We start from the raw sequence: 14,180 nt of genomic DNA, 5'->3' as shown, positions 1-14,180 counted from the left end.
AAAGTCAATCTTAAATTTATAATTTCTTATGTGATGACACATCCAAACACTTTAATTTATGTAAGTACTTTTTAATGTACATATCCAAACGTAAATAGCTTATTAAGTATAAGAGTTTATGATGTAAGCTCTCGTGTTAAAAATTTTAATACTATAATAATTCGTATAAGCTATTTATCCAAAAGAGCCCTATATGCATAAGACAAATAACTTAACAATTGCATGTAAATAAAATAAACTGCAAATACATTTACGCAATGGCAAAAATATTTAAAGAGACACAAAATATTTTTAGTAATACGTATAATATATCTATAAATATTGAATGAGTGCAAATTAATTTTAATAGTGTTGTAAATAGTTAGAGGATACTTATTTTTGTTTTTGTATAGTAGCTACAATCCGTGAGTTTTAACCAGTGTCTTTTATTTTTGTAAATGTATACAAAAAATATGAAAGGAAAGAAAAAAGAAAAAAATACAAATGAAAATATGAAAAGAAATAAGAGACCAAATAAATTATTGTGCATGTAATATTATAAGAAAAATTAAAAGGTGAATGAATTATAATATATATTGACGGGTTATACATGTAGTAGTTGGTTGATGGTATTTTTGGTGATTAATATGATTCTAAGAGTCATATTTAATATATGTAATATTGGTTGAAATGATTGTGTGTGTATGATTTATTAAACTTCATAATATATTGGTGTCATGCATGTAATTGGTTGATAGTGTTAATGGTGATTGATGTGAGATAACATGAACATGAACATGAGTTTATAAGTAGAAGAAATTATCACCTTACAAATTTATGGGGTCTTGTTTCCTAGGCATATTTTATGAAAACATGAAAGAAACATAAGAATGAAAGATTTTCAAAGTATCATTTCTTGGAATAAATTTGTAATCCGACACTCATAAAAAAGCATTTGTAATCCCGTAGACAATCATCAATTTGCAAGCCAGCTTTATAAAATTAAATTAAACCCAACTCAAAATTCTAAAAATAATATCAGAGCCTTTCATTGGGCCAACTACAATCAAGTGTTCATAAAATGGTACTAAACTCATGTATCTCTTCCTTTCTCTATATCAAATAACTAGTCCAAAATCGTGGTATCGCACTTCACAATTAATCACAAAATATCATATTTAAATTGGCGGGGCTGGTTCCGACAATTTAGAGGCCCGACCTTGAATATTAAAGGTGGGCCCTTTATAAAAAAACAAAAAAAAATGAAAAAAGAATAATACTCTTTTAAATTGTAAATAATATAAATAACATTAAAAATAGTCACATTATAATCAATACAAAGAAAAAAAAAACTTCTAACTACTTTAAAAAAATTCTTCTAACCGTGAGAGGGAGAAGGCGAAGCAACACAGATTTTTGATTGTGTAGATTAAAAAATATATATTAGGATTCGTTATTTAATTTTTTGAATTTTTTTAAGACACCTACTACCATATAAATTATTTTTAATGCCCCTAAATAATGGACGCTCAAAGCCGTAGGGCACCTTGCACTCCTCAAAACCGGCCCCGCAAATTGGCACCCTTTTTACTTTTCTCGTTAAAAACTCATAACTTCATTTTTCATTCCAACTCCGAAACAATTTCAAATTATAAAATATATTTATTTATAATCTATGAAGAAAAAACTCTCATGTGATAAAATATGATCATATACCCATAATATCATTAAATTGATATTTAATTTGTGCGTGTGTGTGGAAGCAAACGGGACCTAGTATGGGTGTTAATTATACAATACAACAATGTCCCACCATATGTGTTCTGTGTGTATTGTTGTGCTGAAGGGCATGCACACAAAACATTTTTTGTCTATAGTATTTGGACAAATTGGGTTTGAATTCACAACAAAAATCTGTCAAAAGAAATATAAAAATAAGTACAAAATTAGGAGAAGCAGCAAGCAAAATTGCCTTTAGGGATATTCATGGTTCATGAATTGAACTATATTAATAATTTTGTTTGTTTCAGTTCTTAAAATCTACTCTAATAAAAATTGATGATTAAATTTTATAAGTTCGGTTTAGTTACGAACAAATTTAAAAGAGGTTTAGAATTAAATATTTCTCTCGTATTTATTATATCATTATTAGTGAAGATGCGGATGGATGAATGTCATTCATGAATGTATCACTAGATTTTTAAATAAGAATGTATCAAAGTGGTTCCCATGAGTAGTAGTTCAATTGGTAGAGGTATTACATTTTATATGCAAGTTCGGAGTTTGAACTTGGAATAGAGGTGAATTTCTAATTATTAAACTACTTGAAAAAAATAAGTACTGAAGTGATTAATTCAATTTTCATTCGTATAAGTTATCCCTTGGACTTTTTATTTGACATTTCCTATTTGTTTAAGGGTGCGTTTGATCCGCTAAACAACAAGGGACTGGACAACTTTGTTGTACCATGTTTGATTTGAAACTGATTATGAGACTGGACAAATTAGGTATTGAAACTGATTATGGGACTGGACAAATTAGGTAGCAAGGGACAGGACAAAAACAAGATTTTTTGTCTCTCACTGTACCACGGGACAACTTTTTGTTGCGGTACAACTATAAAAAATACGAAAATATCCATTTTATTTTCGAATATAAAAATATAATCGCCCTATATCTCTCCGTACAATTTTATTCTGTTATGTATTATCTTATTTTATCATGTACTATTATGTCCGGTCTTTGGTGTTTTACGAATGAAAGTCACCCAAAGTTTACTAATTCTCATATTCAAATCCACATGTAATAATGTACATCCTAGCCCTACCTCAAAATTAAAGGGCAAAAACTAAAGAACCGGCTTTATATGGTGTAGCCAATATTCGTATAAGTTATCCCTTCAACTTTAATTGGAAAAATGAAGCAAACTACTTAATTATAGCATCTATTCATTCCTTTCGTGAATGGATAATAGATACAAAGACCACTTAACAAGTAACAATAACAAAATAAAAAAGATAGTAATTGGGACAATCCTCTAGATGCTTTTAATTTCAAAATGCAACCAATGACCATGGCATCACTAACCCTAACCCGATCCCAAATCTCTTTTCCATTAGAAGCTTGCACAAGCTCCAACAAGAACAACAACAAACGACCATGTATTGCTCGATTATACGGCAATAAGACACATTTCATCAATCTTGTTGCCAAACCTACATTGCTACCAAACCTAAGAAAGAAGTGCTCAATCGATAAATGGAAAGCGCGTGGCAGCGACGATGGATCATGCGGTGTTGCTCCTGAATTCCTCCCGAATCCTTCGGCGGTGCACATTGTCCATGAATTTTATGAGGCTTTCAATAAAAAAGACACCGAAACATTGAAGCAATTGCTTTCACCTAATTGTGTCTACCAAGATCTCCTTTTCTACACTGCCTATGAAGGCCAAGAGGTTTATTAGTTTAATTTCTCTTCACTTTTTGGGTGTCAATTTTTTTTCTTTCTTTTTTTGACGCGGACTTAAAAGTCACAGGTACATGTTCAAATTCAATTAAAATGTTCAATCCAATAATATCGACATTATCAGCTAAACTATATCTTATAAACATCTCTCCATCAAATTATATAATGAATTTCGTCTTAACTAAATTACTTACAAGTCACGACATGATACAAATTCACTCGATTCATCACTTTCTGGAATGATTGATTCATTTGATTGGCTGGTTATTGTTTGTGTCAATTTATATTATTTATTTCAATTTCAGAGCATTATAAGTTTTTGGGAAAGCGTAATGAATGCGATGGGTCCAAATATTCATGTCTTTGTGGAAGATGTTAAGGAGAGCAACAATGTTATGATGGTCACTGCATTTATGCACTTAGGTATGTAACATTCATTCAAATATTCAATTCATCCCTTGGTTTTTTCTTTCATTTGGGTCCATAATTTCCCAACATATTATTTTACAAGAAAAGATTATTGCATTTGATTTTATAAATTTTTTTTAATGGTATTTTTAGTCCCTTATACTATTTATTTTAGGTTTTAATTTGATCTCCTATCTTTAAAAATTTCAATCAAATACACCCTCTTATATTTATATCGGATCCAATGATCCAACTAAAGCCCTATAATACTATCCATTTTAGTGGGCCAAACGTATTGAAGCCTTTCAGTTTCTATAATACTACTTCTCACACCCTCCCCAAAAACACCCCTTCACAACACATTTGGATTTTAAAATTAGAACGATTTTTTTTCAGGACTTTTACCGTTTTACATATTCAGATGTTAAACTCGTATGTGTATAACCAAACAAAAAAAAATCGTATGTGTAAAATGAACTTTTTATACATTGGAATTTTAAAATCTAGATGGTAAATAATTCTGAAAAACACATTTAGCCGCGATTCAACTATAACTACCTTAGTCGCACTTCATCATATATGATTTTATTGCCTTACAAATTACCGCATTCAGTTTCTTTATGAATGTTTATACGTTCACATAATCCATTCTTTGCAGAGTGGAAAGATAAAAAGTTACCCTTTACAAATGGATGCAGATTCTTTACATTTGAAGAAGTTGAAGGAAAAATGTTAATCAGGTATAAATTATAATAATAAGAGAGATTCTATGGTGCAGTCTCTTTTTGGACTGTTTTGATGCAGTCCATTTTTTTGACCAATAGAATTCAATTTAATTTTAACATTAGTACAAGTCTATGGTGAGCCTTATGAAACTTTTACTTATTGCATATAAGTCCTTTTATTAGTTTTTTTTACAAAAAGTCCTTTTATTAGTTAAAATTATTTTAATAATTAAAACTTATTTTTTTAATTTGGATTTAAATCATATTTTCAAAAACAAATATTATCATCCCAAACTCACCATCACCCATCATCATCACCAACCAAAATCAAGAAATCAAATATTCATCCTTCATAATCTTCACTTTCTCAAAACCTAGAAACAAATATTCATGTCCCCAAAACTAATTGTGACTTCATCAACTCCTCAAAATTTCTTCAACTCCATTAAAGAACTACAAGTAGATGAAGATTCTTTTTTTTTTTTTTTGACAAAAGTAGATGAAGATTCTTAATAACAACAACAAAGTGGTTTGATTTTTCTGGGTTTTGCATCAAACTTGTTTTTGAGTTCTGAGTTTAATATTTGATTTCTATGTTCTTTTATGCCTTTTTTAAATTGTTAATCGCTTTGTGATGATTATTTTATTTTTCTCATTCAAAGAGGTTTCAAAATTTGGTTTGTTTAGATTTTTTTTCCTGAAGAGGCAAGCCATAGCCAAAAATCAATGGTTCTTATTCTTTCGCTGCAGCAACAATAAAAACTCATGTCATGTTAATCAATTAATTCAAGATCTTAGTACCCTTTGACGTGCTAGATAATGACAAGAATAATTTTTTTTGGTGGGCGCGGCCGGAATTTCTGTGAAAATACACGGTGGAATCGTAGTAGCAGACTAGCAGCGCGAGTTTGTTCATCAACCTAAAATTCCGGGTACCCGGATCGAATTCGAGACCTGTTTTTGAAAATCACGACCCAACTTTTGAAAAACCTTTTTTTTTTTTTGACTTTACAGTCACATTAAATGAAAGAAAAAAATAAAAATTGTTCATTAAAACAATTAATTACTATTTGAAATCTTTCCAATACACTCTCATAATGCCATAATTGTTTTTTATAACAATAAATGTCATGATTTGGGGAGCTTTACCAAATAAAAATCAAACTTTTGATATTTTCTTATTTTACTTTTTACGGGAGACTATTTGTATTCTCTTTCTTACCTTTTTTTTTTTTTACCTTTTTAAGATAAAAAACTAGAGAATAAATAAAAATTAAAAACACAAATCGGCATAGTATGAAATCCTAAAAAAAAATATCCTCCAAAAAAAACATCACTGCATCCTTTCAAATTTTTTTAAAAATAAATATGGAAGAAAATAACACGTACTATACATATTAAAGTGGCTGTTTTACGGTCCCTATTTCGAATCTAGGTTTTGCCAAAATCGCCCATTTTCTTCTCTTTTTTCCCCGGTATTTTAAAATGGCTGATTCTTGTCATCATCTTCAACCTTCAGCCGGGTCACTTCAACCTAGTTTCAGACACGCAATACCAACGCGAAATCCGATAATTTCCCGACAGTTTCAAGTCGATTTAAACTAAAAAATAACAATTAATTATCCATAAACATCACAAAAACCATTTACAATACATTTTTATTTTAGTATTGATTCAAATAGTCTAAAACAAAAGACCTAAAATTAAAATTCTCAACATGTTTGGATGAGTTTGTGTCAAATATGTGTGTTTTTATTTATTTAAATAATAATGAAAAAAATCAAAAGGGATGTAGAACCTTCAACTCCATTGCAAAATTCATATGAAAAGAACAATGGTAAAATTTGAAAACTGTCAATTGAAAAAAAATAATAAAAAAATGAAGGGGTGAAGGGGAAATCATAAAAATCTGAATGTTCAAAAAAAGAAAAACGGAGAAGAAGATTATGGGTTTTAGATCTGAGTTTCTCTCAAGTTTTGAGCTTGGATTTATACTGCTACGTTGATGAAGAGATCAAGAACCATGATGTTGTGATTTTTTTTTAGTTGCTCGGTGATATTGTTTTAATTTTTTTACAATCACAATTAAAATTAAAAATAATTTAATAATTGGGGTAATTTTGTTACTTTTAATATGGTAGGGGTTTAGTTGAAATATTAATAGATATAAAGACACATGGTAAGTACTATATAAATGGTGTGTACCATATAATTCAAAGTTAGTCAATACTACATTCTCATTGGCCAAATTAAAAATGTATCAAAACAGTCCAAATAAAGAATGCACCATAGAATTTTCCTAATAATAAAACGAGTAATCAGTCAATTTAGTCCCTAAACTATCACTCTCTCACCAATTCAGTCCCTAAACTATTAAAACCAACTAAAAGGTCCCTAAACTATTTTTCATCCATCAATTAGGTCCCTAAACTATTTTCCATCCATCAATTTAGTCCTCCGTTATCTTTTCCATTAACTGTTCTTTAAAACCCTAAAATCCAAAAGCTACTTTTACGCTTATATCTCTCTTCTCGATCAATTCTCTCAACTCCATTAATTTAGTCCTCCATCACCAACTCTTTTTTCTTCAACCCCCTTCAATTGCATCTTCTTATCTCTCTCTTCTCGATCAACTCTCTCAAATCATCTCAATCTGAAAACCCTAGCGCCACCTATACGCTCTAATTCCGGTTGTCGTCGTTGTTTTAAGGTACGTTTTTCACTGTTTATGGTTTATGGTTTATGATTTATGTAATGAAGATTATGGTTTATGGTTTAAATTATGGTTAAGTTTGTTTTTGGGTTTTTGTTGATTTAGCAGTAATGAATTTGTGTTGTTACTAGGTAGTGAACGAATTTGTGTTGTTACTAGATAGTGAACGAGAGAAAGGATGATTTAGCAATAATGAATTATGTTAAAAATGAATTTGATTTAAATGGTTTAGAGACTATTTGTTTTAGCAGTAATTTGATTTAGCAGTATGATTTAGCAGTAATGATTTAGCAGTGTTGTTACTATTTTGTTGTTTTTTAAGATAGTTTAGGGACTAAATTGAAGTATTTTTTATAGTTTAGGGACTACTAACAGTCACTTAACGGAAAAGTTAACCGAGGGACTAAATTGAAGGATGTGAATATAGTTTAGGGACCTTTTAGTTGGTTTTAATAGTTTAGGGACTAAATTGAAGGATGTGAATATAATTTAGGGACCCTTTAGTTGGTTTTAATAGTTTAGGGACTAAATTGAAGGATGTGAATATAGTTTAGGGACCTTTTAGTTGGTTTTAATAGTTTAGGGACTAAGTTGGTGAGAGAGTGATAGTTTAGGGACTAAATTGACTGATTACTCTAATAAAACTAAATTATCCATCTTAATTCTCTATAGTAATTAATTATTAAATGTGTGTTCCATATGCAGCAAGATAACATCCGTGGAGGAATTTCCACTAAAACCTGGTGAACTAGTGCTGGTAATTTAGCTAACATTTTCATTTATCTTCTTCTAAACATTCTAATTCTATGATACAATTATTAATTGATTAATTAATTTGAGGCTTAATTAAATTAATCTGTGTAGAAACTTCTAAAAGGACTTGGCAAAATTTTGGACAGCTATCCACTAGCAGCAGCAGGTACACATAATAATACATACAATATCCTTGCTTTATTCAAGTAAACATTCATAATATTATTGTAATTGACATGATATAAATTTAAAATTCCAATTTCAGCAATGCTTGATTCTCATGCCAAACAAGATAAGGGAACTGACATGCATTTCGATATCTTTGGACGGAAAGATTGACGTTGAGATTTCTCGATGGACATTTCGAAAAAAATTGCCTCAAATATATATAGTCGAATATAATAACTCGAAAGTAATGCGGCTTAAGCACAATTTATTCTATGTATGTATATCCATTAAGCATAAATAATTTCTATAGCTAGCTAACATTCTAATTTTCACTTCATAATAGAATGCAGCAGCTCTAATTAAATATCTCTCATACTTTATGTTATATCCTCTTTGAAATAATAGCTAGGAAGAAGAATATGATTAATATTGTATACAACATATAAATAAAAAATATTTAAGCTATATATATGTATATGGAAAATCAGATCTAATTAATCAATTAATTAGAACTGATTAAGGTCTTGAACTTGATGAGAAGATTTCCATAGTTGCAAGATCAAAAGAATCCCAAGAATTACTCATCCAACTTTGATCACTTATCAAATTGACATTAGTAGAATTTGAATTCACATTAAGAGGTAATAATTGATCATGATTAATACCACCAACTTCATTCAATGACATTGAATAATCCAATTCCATTTGCATCATGGTAGATGGTTGTTGCCATGTATAATTATTTGAAGATGACACCATCATATTCATAGCATCAGATTCAGACCATAGAACATCTTGTTGTACCACATCTTCATCAACACCTAGTAACCCTTCAAATTGATCATATTCAATTCCACTCAAACTCAATTCTTGATCAAAAGGATAATTCTGACTCTGAACCACTGCATCGTTGTCTGTTTCAACGCTATCCGGTGTCGACAAATTGTTAACATTGTTTGAAGAAGAATTGTTAGGCTCACTCTCAATTTCTAATTCCTCATCACCATGATGAGTAGTATTAGTAGTAGTACTATTTGGATTTTGGTTTAAGAATTTGGCGAAAACAACCGCCATATCTATATCACGCGACCCATCATTTTGATTCTGTTGACGATCTCCATCATCAACAGAACCATTCGCGGAAAGACGGTCAGAATTCTGAGAATTCCTAACCGCCTTTCCACGACGGGTTTTACGGCATCCACCACCAACCGGAACATTTCGAAGAGAGCCACCTTTAGTCCAATAGCGTCGACAACCTTTGCAAAAATATCTTGGCTGTGACAAGCTGTAATTGTTGTAGTAACAAAATTTTGTGTGAGTTGAAGCACAACGAGGACAATTAGGAGCTATTTCAATGTTTGGTTTCCACTTTGAATTTGAGTCCATTGAGGTTGTTGGAAATGGCATTGGAATAGAAGAATTAGAAGAAGTTAGCATATGTAACATTTGATCTAGCTCGGTGCTACTAATATTGTTATGTCTTTGTTGGAACATTTATTTAGACTATGGTGTGATATATATTGGGATTAATGAATTAAGGGGATCAAGAAAAAATGAGAGAGTGAGAGATTATATATATTATAAGGTTTTGTGGAGAGAGGAATATGTGTAGGGTAGTCCCTAACGTGGGCGGTTGAAGGAGTCGTTAGAATTAAGGAAGGGTGTGTGTGTGTGTGAGTGTAAACATGTGCATGTGTTAATTGTTTGTGCGAGAGTTTGTGATGTTGATGTGAATTTTCATCATGTTATAGTGTGGCTATTTCATAGGCGGATGGAACGTGTCTCAATCACTCACGTGTCATTTCTTCATTGGGTCTTGTTAGCTTAGTGAAGGTGATTGAAGTTGATAAGTCAAACAATTGCTTCCTTATATTATTATGTAGTCATTATTATTACTTTTATGAGACTCCCTAAATAAGCTAAGCTTATGTTCATGCTAAATGACCAATTCACCACCATTGCAACATGTAAAGTTTTCAGTGCAATGTGATGAGGCCAAAATGTCAAGTTGTGGAACTTAATTGGTTAAATTGAGTACTGACTTTTTAGAATTTGGATTGAATTTAGCTTAATTTTATAAAATCTATTAGTCAAAATTGATAGACAAAATCAATTTCTAAAATCAATTTACAAAATCAATTTCTAAAATCATGAGTAGCACTCTTGAGTTGTTTTTGATAAGGTTTATAAATCTAAAAGAGGAGTAAATATTATTTGAAAATTATTTTTTAAACTCCCGTATACATCCTCAAAATCTTCTTCATATTGGAGGCTTTGAAGTGTGAACATATATATAGATTGCGTTTAATCTATAAAAAAAAGCACCTGATAGATTTGACAATTTTTTTTTGTTTACAATGAGTTGGAGATCGAACTCAGGACCTAGAGCGTACTACCTAAATTCCTCACCACTACACCAAATCTAGTGGTTTCGATTTGACAAGTTTATCCATATTATATTTGATTTTAAAGCCATAAGATTTGTCAAACACTGAAATTTTTGTCGCCCACTAAACTAATAAACGGGACAACTTTTTGTTTTCTGTAAAATTACTAAAATAATTATTTATCCACTAGATACCATATAAGAGAAAATTTATTTAATATTTTAAATTTATCATGTGTTGTTCTATCAGGTACTATCTCTAATTCATATGTTTTGACGATAAAAAAGACATGTAAAGTACATTAATGAGGTCTAAACTCTAAAGAGCTATTTCCAAATTAATTATGTGCATGATTTGAGTATTTTGCGGGTGATAAAAGTCGGCAAGAATGTAGTGTGAAACAATGTACAGTGTCTTGGATATAGTGAAGAGAATTTGTGGTTTATGGAATAAGTTTGATTCACATTACTAGTATATAGGAAAAGGCTAGCGTTACGGGTGTGGGAGTATGATCACCACGTGCTTAGTGGGATATGTGGCATACTATCTACTAATCATCCCTTTTTATTCTTTTGTTAATCAAGCTAGATTTCGTTACAATTATGTGCACTAATTAAATAGATTCAACCCTTTATAGTGGTCAACCTATTAATTAACTTAATTTTCTATGATTTGTGGAATTTCATACTTCATTGACTGCAAAACGAGTGAGGGGATTAATTAGTTGAAACAATACTTCACCTTCAAAAGATTCATCCTCTCTAAATAACTTCAAAAATAATGTATTTATTTATTTATTTATTTATTTATTTTACAAGCTTAAGGCTAAAGAGCAACCAAAGAAAGAAGAAAAAAAAAAACAAGAAACTATAATTTCAGGAGAAAAAAAAAAAAATCAGCAGCATCAGCTGCAATAGTTTTCCTAAGGTCCAGATGCAGAGTAGTATGTGGTTAAAAGTTAATATAAAAAGAAATAACAAGCTCAGTGTGTGTTTTGTGGGAGTTTGGTGAAATCTATTAACCATTTTTTTTGGTTCCTTGTGATTTTACTTCTAGAGTATGGTATAAGGCTTATATCGGGAGTTAGTTTTATCTTCAGATCTGACGGTGTTATTTTTTATCTTTGTAGATTTAGGGTTTAGAGTTATGATTAGGATAAATTTGACTTTGGGTTGGTATATTGTTGTGTGGTCCATTTGGAAATCTTAAAATGGTCTTTTTTTTTTTTTTTTTGTGATGGAGCCCAACCTTTGTTGGTGCCGGTAGAGTTTTGTGTGGTTGACATGCCTTGATGTCTCTTTTTGTGTGGTCTTTGTGACGTTGTGTCCTTCAGAACCCCTTGCAAGTGGATGGGTTTCTCTAGGATCTCAGTTTGGGGTTGGTTGCTTTGTTTTGTACCGGTAGTCTTGGGTTGCTTTCTAGGCATGCTTATCATTTTCTATTTGTTGCCTTGTTTTTCCTTCGTAGTGACCATATCTTTTTTATTTGTTCTGAGTATCTCTAGTACTCGTTGTACTTTGGTCTTTTTGACCTCTTTTTTAATATAATGTTAGTCATTTAAAAAAAAAAAAAACTCACCCATACAAAAGGGTGTGAAAGAGTCTAAATTTACTTTTTTCGCTAAGTAAATTAATCATTTATGTTATGGCCAACATATATATATATATAACATGGTTGTGAAATCTATTGGTAAAAGTATAGATGAGTTTTGATAGCATCAGAGTGCACAAGGAAATATATACGAAAATATTTAAACTATATCTTTCTTGTAAATCTGAGCAACCAAATTATTTAGCAAAGTCAACACTAACATCGATAGTCATAAATGAGTAAAAAAAATTTAAATAAATGAGGACACCTCAATTTTTACATGAAATTTTTTCAATGTGAGAGTAAAAAACCATATAGAAGAAGAGTCTCGATGAAATTAATTATTACTCCATAACGAAAATTAAATATTTTCTATTATTTCTTACTCCTAGTCTCCTACCCAATTACTCCCAAACATATATGAAAATCCATATGCATTAAGCTGGTATTAGTAATAATACATTGTGTGGCATTAGGCTTATTCTAATGCTCTAAAATCTAAATACAAACTTGTAGTCCTAGTACTTATTCAAACGTTGCATATTGGCATACAACCGAGAAATTAACGAATTTGTGTTGCTATGAAAGTGTGAAATACAGAAATATAGGTAAGTAGGGAATTAATGTTTACATTAAAGGAACATAATGAGAGAGCATGGTGCGCAGCTAAGGGTTGCAATCATATTGATAGGAGTGGAAGATATTCGATTTACCGATCCATAGAGAGAAGAGAACATTCGAGGCATGCACGTGGGAGTTTAACGTTGCTTTCACGAAAGATTACGTATTCATATCATATCATATTCTTTAGTTGAGGATCAGTGTCTTCCACGTCTCAAACTCCTTCCAATTCATATTTCTTTTCTTCTTTTATATGCATGCTATGCTATAGCTTTGATCGGTAATATTTTAGTAACTATTTATTAGTCAATAATATCTTATTGCAATTCACAATTAATTCCAACCATATATTATTGTCCTGAATGTGCATGCATCAACTAATTCAAAGAGCAATTAAGCTCCATGCACGTTGATCAAGACTAAGTAGTATACAACTCAACTTACAAGGGCATGTGTGCTTGCTGGCTCTCATATGAATCTTGACGGTCAGAAAATCAGAATGAGTATAAATAAAGCCATCATGATTGTATGATGAGTTATGAGGGATTACACATATCCATTGGCTTCAAATTGAAATGCTATATATGTTTTTTTTTAAAAAAAATTGAAATACTATACCATACTAATGTAATGTAATTTAATTTTACTAAATATTTTTATGTGCAAACGTGTCTCACACTAGTATGCTATCTTTTTTTTCACAAATGCATACGTTATCTTGGATTCGATCTTTTTGTAGATCTCAGTTACTTCGAGGAGATTAGTCTTTGCAGTTGTGTGCGGAGGATATCTTTAGTTTACAAAAAAAAAATGTTAAATTGTACTTCTGGCTTTCACAAATTTATAATTTTGATCATCTAACTTTCATAATAGTACTCTTGACCCCCTAATTTTAACCCATTTTGCAAAAGACTAATTTCTACTGATTTTGACCAAGTCAACGCACATGTGAACAGTGATTCACATGACACGTCAGCATTCACCGTTCACGTGTATGTTAACTTGGTCAAAAGGAGCTTAAAGTTAGAGGTCAAAATTGTAACTATTTAAAAGTTAAGAGGGCAAAAATACTAGCCTAAAAAATATAAAAAGTTCAAGACCAAATATGAGTTAAATTTAAAGAATAACACAAGAAAAGTTTCAATTCAAGTCCTGACTTTAGAATAATTTTAGTTTTATTTATTTAATTGGTTGTAATTTAAATTGCTATGAGTTGTAATAGTTTGTTGTTGGAAGTATATATATGTGTTAATTAAACTTCACTTAAGTGCTTATAGGGAGTCAATCAGAATAGCATTTTTCGGAAGTCTTTTAATTATAAACCTTCAATTAAGTGCTTATTTGAGTCCAAATTTTAAACAAATATTG

General features: G+C 30.6%; 2 protein-coding genes across 2 annotated transcripts; one reads left to right on the top strand and one right to left on the bottom strand.

The window, feature by feature from the left end:
• Nucleotides 1-2,992: 2,992 nt before the first annotated feature.
• On the top strand, nt 2,993-8,531 carry LOC123909318. The gene is made up of 6 exons (XM_045960143.1): nt 2,993-3,433; nt 3,750-3,867; nt 4,511-4,592; nt 7,996-8,047; nt 8,155-8,209; nt 8,309-8,531. The coding sequence occupies exons 1-6, from the start codon at nt 3,038-3,040 to the stop codon at nt 8,380-8,382; spliced, it is 777 nt and encodes a 258-aa protein (XP_045816099.1). The 5' UTR covers nt 2,993-3,037; the 3' UTR covers nt 8,383-8,531.
• Nucleotides 8,532-8,544: 13 nt separating this feature from the next.
• Nucleotides 8,545-9,771, bottom strand: LOC123909317 (dof zinc finger protein DOF1.2). Its single transcript, XM_045960142.1, has one exon. The coding sequence runs from the start codon at nt 9,706-9,708 to the stop codon at nt 8,728-8,730; it is 981 nt and encodes a 326-aa protein (XP_045816098.1). The 5' UTR covers nt 9,709-9,771; the 3' UTR covers nt 8,545-8,727.
• Nucleotides 9,772-14,180: the final 4,409 nt, after the last annotated feature.

The sequence above is a fragment of the Trifolium pratense genome, linkage group LG2 (genome assembly GCF_020283565.1).
Source record: "Trifolium pratense cultivar HEN17-A07 linkage group LG2, ARS_RC_1.1, whole genome shotgun sequence".
In the NCBI taxonomy this organism is placed as follows: Eukaryota; Viridiplantae; Streptophyta; class Magnoliopsida; order Fabales; family Fabaceae; genus Trifolium; species Trifolium pratense.
The sequence above is the reverse complement of the archived record's forward strand: the minus strand, read 5'-3'. Positions and strand labels throughout refer to the sequence as shown.